This window comes from Puma concolor, chromosome D1, assembly GCF_028749965.1.
Source record: "Puma concolor isolate L17-30 chromosome D1, mPumCon1.1.hap2, whole genome shotgun sequence".
Classification (NCBI taxonomy): domain Eukaryota; kingdom Metazoa; phylum Chordata; class Mammalia; order Carnivora; family Felidae; genus Puma; species Puma concolor.
Window position 1 is genome coordinate 42,069,467 of NC_141676.1, and position 15,703 is coordinate 42,085,169.

General features: G+C 52.6%; 1 protein-coding gene across 1 annotated transcript; it reads right to left on the reverse strand.

The window, feature by feature from the left end:
• Positions 1 to 235: 235 nt before the first annotated feature.
• On the reverse strand, positions 236 to 4,066 carry MYOD1 (myogenic differentiation 1). The gene is made up of 3 exons (XM_025929006.2): positions 2,028 to 4,066; positions 1,475 to 1,553; positions 236 to 1,186 (listed from the first exon to the last, which is right to left on the reverse strand). Exons 1-3 carry the CDS (start codon positions 2,655 to 2,657, stop codon positions 936 to 938), a joined length of 960 nt encoding a protein of 319 aa, XP_025784791.1. The 5' UTR covers positions 2,658 to 4,066; the 3' UTR covers positions 236 to 935.
• Between the last annotated feature and the right edge of the window lie 11,637 nt (positions 4,067 to 15,703).

A 15,703-nucleotide genomic window follows, 5' to 3' on the forward strand; every position in this document is an offset into this window, starting at 1 on the left:
CTGACCGCAGAACCACTGACCTGCATGAGATGATGGGTCAAAGGAACCATCCCCAAGTATAGGAGCCAAACTCACCCCTCCCTTCCTAGCCCCGCCCCAGGTTCCTTTCTTGCAATCCGTCTTCCGCCTACAGGGGTCGCTGCGGTACAGCTGACCCAAGTCTGCAGGTTTTCCTCCCAGCCAAAAAAAAAAAAAATCTTGCCCCCGTCCCCAGGGAGAGCCGGAGCCACCGCGGTATAAATTAGCGTCTTTATTTCGAACACCTGAGCGAGCGCCCGCGGCTCGCCCACTTGTGGTATAAACGTACAAATTCCCTGTAGCACCGCACACCATGCTTCAGAGATAAATACAGCCCTAGGGGCTCTTGCTCTGGCAAAGCAACTCTTATTTACAGGAATAGATTACAAAAGTGTTACAAAAAGTGGTCCTGAAATGGGGGAGGAGGTGGAGTGGTTACTGTTAACACTTGTTAAACGCAGAACGCGAGCGCACCCCGACGGCGCAGGGGAACAACAAAGTCGGCAGGGCTCTGGGAAAGAGAGGCCACGCCCCCTCAAACAACAGGAGCGTCCGGAGGCGGGGCTTAGATCTGCGCGGGTTCCACCCCGCGTAGGGAAGGGGAAAAGGAAGAGGAAGGGTCTGGCCCCTCAAGGATCAGCTCTGGCCTCAGGAGAACTCCGAAAGGCCATTGCAGCGGGTCTCAGGGAAGGGTGTTGCGTGGGGAAAAAGGACTGTGTCCTTACTCTGGAGTGCGGGAGGCGGAAACACACATCAGTTCTCCCGCCCCTCCCAATTCGGGAGAGGGGTCGCTTTTAAAGCGAAGTTGGGAACGGGCGTTGGCATTTAAGCTCAATCTTTTGGGCACGAGGGACCCTAGGGGCACTATCCCTCCGGCGCGTGGGCAGCGGAGCCCTCCCATGCGGCCGCCCACCTCCTCAGAGCACCTGGTAGATGGGGTTGGGGTTTGCGCCCGCTGGGCACTGCGGGGCGGCGTCCGGGGAAGGGGTGGGGGCGCCGCGCTCGACCTCACTCTGGGCCGCCGCCTCTTGTGGGCCCGGAGACGACTCCGGCGGCGCATCCGCCAGCAGAAGGGAGGGCGCCGTGGGGCTCTCGGTGGAGATGCGCTCCACGATGCTTGACAGGCAGTCGAGGCTCGACACCGCAGCACTCTTCCCGGGCCTGGGTTCTGCGCGAGGAGGGGTAGGTTAGTAAGCAGTTGAGCCGCGGTCAAGTCTCCACCTATGGATTCAGTGCTTTGGGGCAGACAGGAAACTGAGGGCATGCCGGAATCCGCGAGGACCCAGCGTAGTCCGCAAGGACCCAGTGAGAGTGCGGAGCGTAAAGGGAGCTGCGCCCTTAGTTATTCCATTCCCTGTACCGTCTCCCAGAATTGGGGGTGGGGAGGGGGGTCCTGGGTAGAGGGAAGCCAGGGCAGCCCAAAGGGGATAACGCGGAAGGAGGCGCGAATACGCACCGCTGGGCGCCTCGCTGTAGTAGGTGCTGTCGTAGCAGTTCCGCCGCCGGGCACCGCTCGGGGGGCCGCTGTAGTCCATCTGCAAAGGGCAAGGGCGACCGAGTCAGTCTCGGGACCGCATGGGGCCAGAGCATCACTCCCTGTAGCCACCCCGCCCCAACTCCCTAAGTCTCAGCCACGAGTTCTGGGCCCTGACTGGGGGATAGGGGCGGACAGGAGCTGTCTGCAGCCTGCCCAGCCAACCAGAGGATGGACAGTCACCTAGGAGCACAAATCTGCATTTTGTAAATAGGGATAAGTGGAGAAACGCAGATCTTCATGCCGCTGCAGCAGAGTTCTAACAGAGCCCCGAATCGGGTGGATCGCATTTGTCCCGTGCGCCCCCAAGGCACCAGGCCACCCCAGTGACAGCTGCTCAGGCCACCGGGGTCCACTCCCAGCAAGGTTCCCAGCCCAACCCTCCCTCTGGAGGGCCAGCTCCCCGCCTTCGGAAACACGTCCCAGATATACAAAGGGCTGCCCTCACTTCTCGAGCTGGGGGTCCCGGCCTTACCATGCCGTCGGAACAGTTGGAGCGCGGGCTGGACGCGTCCGAGTCGCCGCTGTAGTTTTCGCCGCCACGGCCTGGGGGCAGCGGGCCAGGCGCGTAAAAGGCCGCGGCGGCGCCAGGGGGCGCGGCGTCCTGGTCGCGCAGCAGCGCCTGCAGGCCTTCGATGTAGCGAATCGCGTTGCGCAGGATCTCCACCTTGGGCAGCCGCTGGTTTGGGTTGCTGGACGTGCAGCGCTTCAGCGTCTCGAAAGCCTCGTTGACTTTGCTCAGGCGGCGCCGCTCGCGCATGGTGGCGGCCTTGCGGCGGTCGGCGTTAGTGGTCTTGCGCTTGCACGCTTTGCAGGCCCACAATAGACAGCGGCCAGCCTGGTGGTGCCCGCTGGGCGCGCGCACATGCTCGTCCTCGCGCGCGCCCGGGGTCGGGTGCACGGCCGCAGGGAAGTGCGAATGTTCCTCGGGCTTCAGGAGCGCGCCCACGTGCACGAGGCGCGGGTCCAGGTCTTCGAAGAAGCGCAGGTCCGGAGAGTCGAAACACGGGTCATCATAGAAATCGTCCGCGGAGGCAAAGTTGCAGAGGGAGCCGTCGGGGCCAGTCAAATCTACGTCCCGGAGCGGCGGCGACAGCAGCTCCATATCCCGGCAGGGGGTGGCGCAGTCCTGGCTTCGGTAGGTGTTGCCCGAAACTTTCTGCCTCTCCGCAGTCCTGGCCGTAAGGTGGTAAAGTAGTCGGGGTCTGAATGTACGGGCGACTTTCCCCCTCTGCCTAGTCCTGTCCGGTCTAACAGGCGGTGAGGAGAGCGGCGGCAGCGCCCGGGGGCTTCCCCACCCCTAGCTTCACGCCAGGCGCCCGGGGCTATTTATCCGGTAGTAGCTTAAGGGCCCCAGAGCTTCAGCGGGCGGCTGGGGGCGGGGGCGCCCGAGGCCAATAGAAACAGGGTGGGGGAGGAGCTTGGGATCCCCGGGGTGGCCGCTGGGGCAAGACACTGGCCAGCCCCCTACCCCTCGACCCTCGCTCGCGCGCGCGCTTCGGCCCCTCCCTAAGCAGGGAGGGAGGCAGAGGCTGGCAGCCCCACGCGGCTGCACTTGGCTGTCGGGCACGCTCCGAACCTCTCCGGCACTGTACTCCTACTGTGTCCTCGGGAAATGCTGGCCGCGCGCAATCAAATCCAAGCTGACTTTGGGCCCCCCTCTGTCCTCTGCTTTGTGGGGGACCTAGGTGCCGGGTAGGAGTAGAAAACAGATCGGGAGAGATTTGGAGAGAAAGACACAAGGCGATGGCTCAGAGACACATTCAGAGCTGAGATAGTGAGGCAGTGAGGGATATAGCCCAGAAATAGCAGAAAGCTAGAGAGTCAGAGGCAGAGCAACCCGCAACGAGAATTATAGAGTCTAAGTGGGCAAACTTGAGGCAGACTGGACGTGGCGGTCGTGTCGCTCGGCCAGTTCCTACCCCAGGGGTCGCTCAGAGGGCCGTGGGCCCAGGCCACCTTTCCCGGATGCTCTCCTCCAACCTCATCTATGCAGAAGAGGAGGATCGCTGCTAAAGCTTCTCGCCAATCTCTTCAAGCACAGGTGCTGCCCTAGCCTGGAGGGAGGGAAGTGAACTGCCTAATTCGACCTGCGTGTTTCCGCAGCTGGAATTTCCAGTGAGGGTCCAGTAAGGGTCCAGTCAAGGTGTGTCTTCAGCTGGGAATAAAACTGCTCTGGTTTTGCTTCCTCACGCGCAGCGCTGCACCAGTGAAGGTTCGTTGCATAAAGGCCTGGAACGCCAGACTCAGCCTGAGAACCCCACTTCAGAGTGGAATCTTTGAGAGTTGAGTTTGCAGACCAATGACCTGGGTTCCAGTCCAGATGCCACAGCTTCCTTTATGATTTTGCAGAAGTCACCATGCCTTCCAAGCCTCAGTTTCCCCACTTCCTAAATTGGGGGATAATAATAGCGATTTCTTCCAGTGGTTGTGGTGGTGGTGAGAATCCAAAAAGACCAAAGACCCTTTGTGGAGGCCCTTGCAAAGATGCAAGGCTATATTCGCGAGACAGCTTACTTCTGTCGCTGGCACCAACTGGACTGTGCGCTCCCTGCGGGCTCCCCAGCTGTTGGCTGGGGCACTGAGCCCGGTGTCACAGCTCAGCTTCCGTGGAGGTCTTAGCTGCCTTTCTTCCCAGCAGGCCCACTGGAGAGACTGGGAATAGAAGGAGGAGGTAACCACCTCATGGGATCTCTGGCTCCTTCACAAGCCCTGGAGTACCCCCACCCCCAGAGTGCCTCTTGGCCTCTTCTTAAATATCTTGTCCACATCCTCCTATCAGCATGCTGGCTAGGGGTTTCCCTTGGACCAGATACCCCTACAGGGCCAGACCCCTGTAGTCCCAGAGCCTACAGATGTAGCTAGAGTAATCTTTGTGCCTTTCCCACTAACTTCTGGAAGCTGTCTTAACTGACTCCTTGAACCCTGGGAAGCCCTCCCTTCCCTCCTTTCCCAGGCTCTTTTGAAATCCTGCTTTCTTCACGTCTCTGCCACTTGTAGTAGTGTTCAAGGTCCTTTTCCTGAAGTGCTCACGTCCCTTCACTCCATAACACCACCTTCATGTGTTCATTCAGTACATATTATGGAACATCCACTATGTGCCAGCTACTGATTTAGGTATTGGAGGGTACAACAACGAATAAAACCATGACTGCTCTCATGGTGCTTACACTGTAGGGTAGGGAGACCGATAGTAAACAAATAAGGAAGAGATATGTGACGTCAGGAAGTTTTAAGTTCTATGGAAAAAATGAAGCAAGGCAAGGAGGGAGGAAAAGTGATGAAGATTGTTTTATTGTATGGAGTGGTCAGGGAAGGCCTCTCTGGGATGATTATATTTGAACAGAGACTAGAATGAAGTGAAGGCAGAAGAGTCAGATAGAAGGAAGAGCATGTGCAAAGGTCCTAGGCAGGGCTGTGTTGGTAATATTTAATAAGTACAGCAAGGAGGCTGTTATGTCTGGAGTGGATCGAGCAAGTGGGAGAGTAGAAGGAGATGGAGTCAGAGAGGGACAAAGTAGTTGAATTCTGAGATGGAAAGCCACTGGAGAACTGAGCGGAAGAGAAGAAAGTTACCATCTGATTTTCATTTTAACAGGAGCGTACTGGATATGGAAAGCAAAGGCAGAATGAGGGAGACCATCAGGAGGCTATGGTAATGACCCAAGTGATAGTGATGGTGGTTTACATTTGGGTACCAGCAGAGGAGATGATGAGAAGTGGTTAAATTCCCAATGCATTTTGAAGATGGAGCCAGCAAGATTTATTCATGATTGAATTTAGGCAGGGAGACAAGAGAGGAGTTGAGGATGACTCTAGGAAGAATGGAGTTGCGGAACAGCAGGCTTGCAGGTGGCAGTTCAAGAGTCCAAGTTGGGGCAAAATTTGAGATGGGCTTTCAACATCCAGGTGGAGACATCAGGTAGGCAGGGGCTTTATGAAGTTGGAGTTCCAGAGGGGAAGTCTGGGCAGGGGGAAGACCTGCCCACTGAGATATGAGAGTCTCCCTGTCCCCAATGCCACCATCCTGGACTAAGCTGCCACTCTGCTGGCCTGGATGGCCACCATAGCCTCCTGGCTGCTCTCCTTACTTCCACTCTTGTCCCAGCATAATCTGTGCACTGTACAGCAGCCTGAGTAATCCTTTAAACATGTAAATGAGATGATATCCCTTTCCCGCTTTAAAACTCCCTAAGAGCTTCTTGGTTGCATTTAGAATAAAATCTCATCTTCTTACACTAGCCTGTAAGGTCCTACATGAGTTGGCTTCAGCCCATCTCTCCAATTTCATCTGGAGCCACCATCCCTTTTGATCACTCCGTTCCCGTCTGAGCTCCTTTCCTGTCTTTTCAACACTGAGAGCTCAATCTGGCCTCAGAGCCTTGAACTTTTGGCTTATAGCACTCTCTCAGGCTCCTCCCAGGATCAGCGGCTTTTCCTATGTCAGGTCTCCACTTAAACGTTACTTCCTGGGGATGTCTCTGTCCATCTTCTCTCAGGTAGCTGGGTCACATCACTCTGCTCATTTCCTTCTTAGCACAGCCACTCTTTAATTACCTTCTTAATTCGCTCATTGATGGACTTAGGCCCAGGAAGGCAAAAACGTTTTGTTCCCCGTGGCGTCTCCAGAAACCATCACAGTGGCTGTCACATAGTAGGAACTTGATAAATGTGGAATGAATGAATGGGTGGCCTCGTGCCCTTTGAATCTCTACGCATATATTTGAGTTTCCTGAAACACGTCATTAACGAGGATGGTTGTATTTCTTCTGAGCTCGACAGTCACATACATAATTAAACATACATGCTGGGTGGCACTCGCTCTTCCCAGGCAAGACTCAGGCCCATTTGTGGGCCTGACACATGGCCTGCTGCAATATCTTAATAGTGTGCTATAGATTTGGCACTGACTACAAGCTTGAGTCTTTTCATTTGCCTTACGTACCCACAATGAGAAATGCAAATAATTGTTATATTAGTGATTTAGACCAAAACCTATATTTCTTCCTACTTGTTCCAGCAGCAGCAGCAGAATGCCTGGCACACAGGTCCTCAAGAAATACTTGTTGGATGAATGAAGTAATGAAGCAAATCATTTGATGCTAGAGTACCCTGAGATTTCCAGGTGAGCTCCTCGAATCGCTTATCTATGCAAATCTAAATTTTTCTCAAGCCTGAGCAGACCTAAGTTTTTTCTCAAGCAAGCAAACAAAAGAAACAGAAAAACAACCACAGAGATAAATTTAATGCTAAGACTTAAAAGATTACAGCTTTGGGGCGCCTGGGTGGCTCAGTCGGTTAAGCCTACGACTTCAGCTCAGGTCATGATCTTGTGGTCCATGTGTTCAAGCCCAGCGTCGGGCTCTATGCTGACAGCTCAGAGCCTGGAGCCTGTTTCGGATTCTGTGTCTCCCTCTGTCTCTACCCCTTCCCTGCTCGCTCTCTCTCTCTCTCTCAAAAAATAAACATTAAAAAAATTAAAAAACCAAATAAAAGAATACAACTTTGTGTTTTGTGTTTTGCTTTCATAAGAACCACCTTAGGGCCATCATCAAGGCGCCTTTATGATAAGTAAATGTGTGTTCAAACTTACGAAACATTTAACATATTACCACTTGTGGCTTCGAAATCTGAGCTGCTTTCACAGTTTTAAACTTGATTTGTAGCTTTATTTTCTTCAGTAATCAGGAAGCACGCACACCCTGGGGGTGCATTGCCGCTTTTCCATCAGACTTCCAAGTGGGATTTAGTTCGTCACAGAGCTCCTGCTGCTTGAGGAGTTTGGGAATCACTGGACTCAGTGGCTGTTACAGACCTTCCAGGCTGGCCTCACGCCTGACTGGGGTCACTCTCCTTGTTGTGATACCACATCCTCAGGGAGAAGTTTGCCAGTACCATCATCCCATCCCTGCTGCCCGAAGAGCAGAGAGAAGCATGTCTGCCCTCGGAACTGGTGCCCTTTTTTAGTCTTAGAGCTGGGTTGGGGCCAGGGAAGGGGAAAAGGACAGGTCTGAAAATGGAGACAGTCCAAACCCTTATAGGCGTAGAGTCCAGTCAAGGGTGGCCCTTGAGGACACGAGTGCTGGACTTGTTCTGGGGGAAGCCAGAGGCAAGGGGCTGAGGGAACTACCCGAGGAGGCATCCCCCAGCACCCTCCCTCTCCGACTCAGGACCGAGCATACTGGTGGGCAAGTGAGCCCCCGCCCTTGGTTCTCTGGTCTTCACAACGAGGAGCTCCTTTGGCAGCAGGTGGGAAGGGAGGGATCCCTAGGCTTTTCTCCCTCCACCCTTTCCAGTCCACCCTCCTCAGCTCTCTTGCCTGCCTGCCTGCCTGCCTGGGGCTATAAATGGAGAGCTGGCCCTGGGTAGGAATGCAGGCCTGGCTGAGCCCCACAGGGTTGCACCCTCAGGGAGCGGCCGGCCCCAGGGCTCCCAGCAGCTCTCTCTCTCTATATATAGCCTCTGGAAACCCAATCCAGCCTGCACCTGCCCTGGTCTTCATGCACTCTGCCACTGCCCACGCTGGACCTGTGGCCTCTCCCCCTCACTGGCATAGGCTGCATATCTGGCTGGGAGTTGGGGGTGCCACAGGGCCACGGGTGAAAACATAAGCTGGCCAGGTGGGGCTGGGCCAGCCCCAGGTTCCCTTTCTATCCCTAGTCTTTCCTTTCCTGTTCTTGGATCCACCCTGAGCACCCCTTCTGTCCCCTGCCAACCTTGCTCCCTGGCAAAGCCGGAAGCTGCCTACCACTTGGGTATGAATCCTGCCCTGGGGTCAGCCTGGGTTGGTCAGGAGGGTACAGACATGGCCCCAGTTTCAGGGCCAGGGTCCCTGAGTTTCTTTACTCCCCAACCTTCCACTTACAATCAGGGCTTGGGAGCCTAGCAGATAAAGTGGAGTTGGAGTAAAGGAGCACCCATGGAGGGGGAGGAAACAGGGAGACAACTGTCATGTATAGGCCCCCGGGGCCCAGGAGGCAGGGTGTGGCTGTGTGGGGTTGGGTGTATGCTGAGGGGGGAGGTCATATGCCCCCTGTCGTTATCCTCTCTGATCCATTCACTTATTCAACAAATATTCATTCCTCTCATGGTCTATGCCAAGTGCTGGGAACATAGCAGAGAACAAAACAGACAGAGTCCCTTGCCCTTGCGGAGCTGACATTCTAACAGGCAAGACCAGGAGTAAACAATAGACGACACACTAAGAAGTAGATTATGGAGTATGTTAGAAGGTACAGGGGAAACTGCAGGGGAAAAATATTAGAAGCAGAGCAGGGTGAGCAGGACTCGGGTGCCAGGACAAGCCTGGTTGCAGAATTTGAGCGGTCGGGTTGACAAGGTAACATTTGAGCAAAGAGGTAAAGGAAGGTTGTGGGGGCGAGGCATGTGCCCTTTTGGGACAGAAGGTTCCAGGTAGAGAGAACAAATCATTATGAAGCACCTTCTATGGGACAGTTGCCCCTGTCAGAAGCAGGGGATTCTATGGGGGACAAGACAGGTTTGGCTCCGGTTCTAGAAACCCGTGGCCTGAATGTCTGGTGCTGCGTGGGCTGAATGAGATGGGGTTTGAAGGTGGCTTGGATGGCTTGGATGATTCACAGGGTGAGGTGAGGGTGAGATGCTTCATGCATACAATGTACTATGTGCACAAGGAGGGGGTGCAGGGCACGGGATGGACCTGATGTGAGCTTGGCATTGTGGGGGAAGACTTCGTGGCTTGCACAGCTGTTCACTCTGCTGGGCCCCACATGCCGCGTGTACCTCACTCCGTGCACACTTCACTGTCCACGTCTACCTCTCACCGCCAGGTCCTTCCCCAGGGACTAAGAAGCCAGGTGAGGGAAGTTCTCAGGAGCCCAGGCTATTTGACAGAAGCAGGGAAAGCTGAGGCCCAAATTAAGAATCACCTGATGCCTGAGGCACCTGGGGGGCTCAGTCAGGTAAACCTCTGACTTTGGCTCAGGTCATAATCTCACACCTCATGAGTTCAAGCCCTGCATCAGACTCTCTGCTGTCAGCGCAGAGCCCGCTTTGGATCCTCTGTCCCCCTCTCTCTCTGCCCCTTCCCTCCTCTCTCTCTCTCTCTCTCAAAAATAAAACGTGAAGAAAAAAGAAAAAAAATCACTTGCTGCCTGACTTATGGGAAGAACTGAGGAGTTCATTCATCCAAAGTCTCTCCCTCAAACATATTCTTCACATAATGAAAGCCTTTCCCCAGTCTTTGAAGGCCCAGGTTGCTGTGGTCTAACATACAAACTTACTGAGTCTTACTAAGCAACACATATAAGGTGACAATGGCTTAATGACCAAAGTGTCAAGGCAGAAGGTGTCAAGGGAGGCGGGGTCCATGAAGGTACTGATTCTGCCAGCCTAAGGGCATCAGGTTCTTGGGGTGAGGAGAGCCAGTTAATGGAGAGTTTACCATCTCCACTGAACCAAAACCACATTTTTAAAATGTGATTTTAACTTGCACTTTGTCTTTCAGGTAAGACGGTTTGGGTGTAGAAGAAGGATGATGGAAGGCCTAAGTCACCTTCTACTTTATGCACATACGGGTTTGCGAAGAGCAGAAGGATGTCCCTTGTCTCCTCTGGCTGTGGCACCCCACAGGAAGTCGTCCCAAGGTTCTAGCGTCTGGGCCCACAGGGGAGCTGACAAGTGCATTTCTGTGGAAGGACTGCCTGCCCTCCTTCCCACACCACCATGCCCTTAAAAAAAAATTTTTTTTTAATGTTTATTTATTTTTGAGACAGAGACAGAGCATGAGCAGGGGAGGGGCAGAGAGACAGGGAGACACAAAATCGGAAGCAGGCTCCGGGCTCCGAGCTGTCAGTGTAGAGCCCAGCGTGGGGCTCGAACTCACGGACCGCGAGATCATGACCTGAGCCGAAGTCAGACGCTTAACCGACTGAGCCACCCAGGCGCCCCTGGGTGAGTATATCCCACATACAGACGCACCTTCCATACTATGCAAACCTCTCACACTATGTCCCCTCACACACATTACACATCCCTCATACTCCATGTATACCACACCTGTGTCGCACACTACTTCGTATTCTGTGTCAAGCGTATCCACACCTTGGGCCAAACGTGACCCCTTGCCTCCACCTATGCGCCTGGATGTTCCCCACTCTATCCAGAAGAGGACACTAGGGGGCATATTGGCTGTGGCATCCGCACCTTCGTGGTTTCTAGTTTGAACTTTTCTAAGCTGAATCTTCCCGCTTAGAAAAGGCCAGGCCTCCATGTAAGGGCTGAGGAAAGAACCGGTGATAGGGACGGTGCGTGTGGCAGGATCCAGTGGGCAGCTGTGGGGGTCTGGGGGGGGCCTCAGCTCCCCACCCCATTCCCACTGCCTCCTTTCTGTCTAATCAGCCCACCTGCCAGCCTGGGGGGCTCCAAGGAGCTGGGATTAAGGCACACGCAGCCGTTGGGCTCCAGGGACAGACACCAGCTGCTGCCCCCAGCAGCTGCCCCAGCCACACGCCTCTGAGCGGAGGTCGGGAGCCTTGAGGAGGCCTCACTCTCTTCCCCAAACCTGCCCATCCCTGGACAGTAGCAGCCAGGACAGGAGTTTCCTGGCGGAGGGACAGAGGGAAGGGGCTTCATGACTGATACCCAGGCTGCCTGGGACACCTGTCATCTGCCTTTGTCCTACATCCTGTCCTGCCACCCCCATGAAGCCTCCCTGGATTTGCTGCTTCCCCTCTGGTTTGGAAAGGTGATTTATGGCCCATGTACCTCAACAGGTCTACCTTCTTACATTCCTCAAGTGCTCATTAAGTACCCACTCTGTTCCCGGGCTTCAAGCTAGGCGCTGTGTACAGGACCCCTAGCTTCCGGGAGCTCCACCTAGTGGGGAGAGGGAGACCCATGAATGAATCATCAAAACATCCTGTGGGAATACCCAGAGGGGACAACTAACTCTCGTGTGGATCACTGAGAAGACTTTCCCAAGAAGGACCTACTGATATCCTTCTTCTTGGGTACTGAAGGACGAACAGGAGTGCCCAGTGGGAGAACTGGAGGAAAAGCATGCCAGGCTAGCGAAGAGCATGAGCAAAGGCCAGAAGGCATGGCAACATACCATCAGATATTCCTGTGTGGCTGACTCTGTGTCTGGGGTTCCTTTGGTCATTTGGGAACTGCTGTCCCATGCCCCCAGTGGGGTAAATGGGCTCTGTTTGAGGTGAAGCTCACTAGCTTTCCAGGCAAAACAAATTAAGTCAAGGGTAGAGGGTGGCGTGAGGAGGGATTGCAGGGACCGGACGGCAATGTTGTGCAGTGGAGAGAGCCTGGACTGAGTCCAAAGACCAGAGTTTTCACCGCAGTGGCTGTGTGCTGCGTTGTGATCCTCTGTGAGCCCTTCCATGCCCTGCCTAGATCTCACTTTCTCCACATGAAGGATGGAAGCATTGGACTCCTGACTCCACTCACATTTAGGTAGGGGGCTTGCCGAGGCCCTTGCGTCTCCCTGACCTCCCAGCCTCTGTCTTGGGCCCCCCTTCTCAGCACAGAGGGAGAGGCCTGTCCTTCCACCTGCCCACCCGGCCCAGCACAGAAGCAGGGGTCGCCTGAGAGAGAGACTAGGGCTCAGCATGTGATGCAGAAGCTATTCTCCAGACTGGAGAGGTAGTTAACAGGAAGGTCCCTGCCCCAAGGAGCACTGGGGAACCATGAATGTCACAGTTTGTCCTCTCCGGAAGATAGGCAGCTTAATCTCTCTCGGGCCCTGTCTGAGCTTGCCCTCGGAGAACATGGAGCTGATCTTGCCTGACGCGGATACTGGGTCACCAGTGCCTCAGGCTGTTTTCCCAGGCATCTCTACTGGACTTAAGGGTCAGAGAGACCTGAACTCAAATGCTGGCTCTGCCTTTTTTACTTACCTTGGGTAAGTCACTTTCTGTCTCTGAGGGTCAATTTTCCCACAGCTGTAAAATGTGACCAGTCCCAGCACCTATCTTGTAGGGTCATAAGGATTCAATATGCTGAGGTGTGTGGTGTACTTGTGAGGAGCCTGTCTCATGGTGCACGGTAAGAGCTTGGAGATTATTCTTGCCTTGCTTGCTCTCCCTTTGGACAGATGCTAGGAGCAAGCTGTGGGTGGAGCGGGGCTGGGGCAGTGGGGGTCCTGGCCTGGTTATTCTGGGGTCTGGACCTCTCGGAAGTGGGGACCATGGTGAGGTAGCTGGAAGTATGGGTAACCTTGAAGCCTGTGAAGTATTTGTCTGCAGCAGCAGGTGTCACTGCCTCCACTGTGCACATGGGCAGCCTGCCAGTCGCCCCCAAACAAAGCTTGGCCCAAGGGGAGCAGAGCTGGCTGATGACAGATGCAGAGAAGCTGGTGCAGGCAGGGCCAGGGGGTGGGGGCTGGGAGGGGCCAGAGAAGGCAGTTTGTGGAAGGCATCCCCAGAGAAGACTGAAGCCCAGCAGAGCCCACATCTCAGTGGCCAGTGTCTCTCCCCTGCTCCAACACTAGCGATGACATTTATCTTCTTTATATAGTGTAGGGCTCTAGGCAGGGTTCTAAGCAATTTTCCCAGGATATGTATAAGCTTAGCCATGAAGGCTCTGGGATGGGAATGTTGGTCTCTTGGCTCTATATACCAAGCCAATCTAGGAAGCCCAGCCTTGGAGACAGGGGAATGGACTTGATGACTTCTTTGAGGCCCCTTTATATCCAGGATGAACCTGCCCTACCTCATGCCCTTGAAGCAAAGACATCCCCACCTGTGGTAGATGAAGGCAAATCGAGGATCACCAGGGGCCGGGGCTGTTTTGGTTTATCTGTGGTCAAGAAGTAGGCACCTCTGCCTTGGTATAAGACCTTCAACTTATCTGGCTCACGGGTCTTGGGCCTCCCAGTCCTTCCTTAGCTATTTTGGGATGTGGGCTTATAGTAGTCTTGTCCAGGAACTAGAGAGAGGAAAGGAAGTGGTGAGAACACAGGTGGAAACAGACACTTGGTCTTGGGGCCTTCCTGGGCCCATCACACTTGCTCTTGTCCATTCGGCCCCTCCTCTGCCTCTTCTTCCCTTCTCAGCCAAACCTCCTGTTTTCACTCTTTATTGTAAAGAGTTTCAAACATAGGCATAGACACAATAGTATAATAAGCCCACTACCAGCTCTGACAGCCACTAGCCAGTGTCTAAACTTGACCTGACCTGTCAGTGTCCTGCCTGCTTCTTCCCCTCTTGTGATTTTGAACATATTTCAGACATTATAGCATTTCAATTGTGTATATTTGATTATATTTTCTAAAAGATAAGAGATTTTTTTAACATAAGTACATACCTTTAGAATATGAATAAAATTAATAGTATGTAACTCCTCATACAATAAAATATTCAATTAGTAATCAAATTTCCAATTATCTCATAAATATTTTTGTTTGTTTGTTTGTTTGTTTGTTTGTTTGTATCAGGATACAAATAGGGCCTACACATTGTGATTGTTAATCTTTTAAGCCCCTTTACATGTAAAAGTTCTTCTTCCATATCTTTCTCCTTTGCAATTTATTTATTGGGGAAAAAAAACAACAGAGTTGTTTGTCCTGCAGAGTTCTTACACTCCAGAGTTTTCTTTTCCTTTATTGTATCCCAGTAGTGTAGTTGTGGGGTTTTTTTTTTTTCACTTTTTATTTAAAAAAATTTTTTTTCCTTATCCGTTCCTCAGTTGATGGACATTTAGGCTCTTTCCATAATTTGGCTATTGTTGAGAGTGCTGCTATAAACATTGGGGTACAAAGAAATTGTGGTTTATATACACAATGGAATACTATGTGGCAATGAGAAAGAATGAAATATGGCCTTTTGTGGCAACGTGGATGGAACTGGAGAGTGTTATACTAAGTGAAATAAGTCATACAGAGAAAGACAGATACCATATGTTTTCACTCTTATGTGGATCCCGAGAAACTTAACAGAAGTCCATGGGGGAGGGGAAGAAAAAAAAAAGAGGTTAGAGAGGGAGAGAGCCAAAGCATAAGAGACTTAAAAACTGAGAACAAACTGAGGGTTGATGGGGGGTGGGAGGGAGGGGGGGTGGGTGATGGGTATTGAGGAGGGCACCTTTTGGGATGAGCACTGGGTGTTGTATGGAAACCAATTTGACAATAAATTTCATATTAAAAAATAAAATAGGGGCGCCTGGGTGGCTCAGTCGGTTAAGCGACCGACTTCAGCTCAGGTCACGATCTCGCGGTCCGTGAGTTCGAGCCCCGTGTCGGGCTCTGGGCTGATGGCTCAGAGCCTGGAGCCTGCTTCGGATTCTGTGTCTCCCTCTCTCTCTGCCCCTCCCCCGTTCATGCTCTGTCTCAAAAATAAATAAACGTTAAAAAAAATTAAAAAAATAAAATAAAATAAAAATAATTGTAAAAAAAAATTTTTAACATTCATTTTTGAGAGAGAGAGAGAGAGAGAGAAAGAGAGCGAGTGGGGGAGGGGCAGAGTGAGACAGAGACACAGAATCCCAAGCAGGCTCTGAGCTGTCAGCACAGAGCCAGATGTGGGGCTTGAACTCAGGAACTGTGAGATCATGACCTGAGCCAAAGTCGGACACCCAACCGACTATGCCACCCAGGCACCCCTTTTATTTTTTAAAAAACATACTGATATCATTTTTAGCTGGCAGCACGGTCATCTAGCAGAAGACGACATTTTCCAGATTTCCTCGCAGCTAGCTGTAGCCCTATGAGAAAGTTCTAGTCAATGTGGTATGAGTGGAAATGATTTATATGTAACTTCTTTGTTATCCTTTTCCTTTCTTCTTCCTCATTGGTTGGACTGTGGGTAAATGGCAGGGGCTGGAGTAGCCATTGGTAGTAGAATGATGGACCACCAAAGATGTCCATGTCCTAATCCCCAGAACGTATGGCTATGTTTCCTTACCTGGTATAAAGGGCTTTGCAGATGTGATAAAGTTAAGGATCTTGATGGAGAGATTATTCTGGATTATCTAAGTGAGCCCAATGTAATCAAAAGAGTCCTTAAAGGAAAAAAGGGAGGCAGGAGAGTCAGAGCTAGAGAAGAAAATGTGATTATAGAAGCAGTGATCAGAGTGATGGGGCCATGAGCCAAGGAATGAGGTAGCTTCTAGAAGCTGGAAAAGGTGAAGAAACAATTCTCCTCTAGAGCCTTCAGAAGGAAC

Bases quoted from the DNA above. Each gene is read 5' to 3' on its own strand.
- MYOD1 (XM_025929006.2), bottom strand. From the start codon at position 2,657: ATGGAGCTGCTGTCGCCGCCGCTCCGGGACGTAGATTTGACTGGCCCC. The intron at 1,554-2,027 runs GTAAGGCCGGGA...TGCCCTTTGCAG, and splicing joins CCAACTGTTCCGACGGCATG to ATGGACTACAGCGGCCCCCC. The intron at 1,187-1,474 runs GTGCGTATTCGC...CTCCTCGCGCAG, and splicing joins CTACAGCGAGGCGCCCAGCG to AACCCAGGCCCGGGAAGAGT.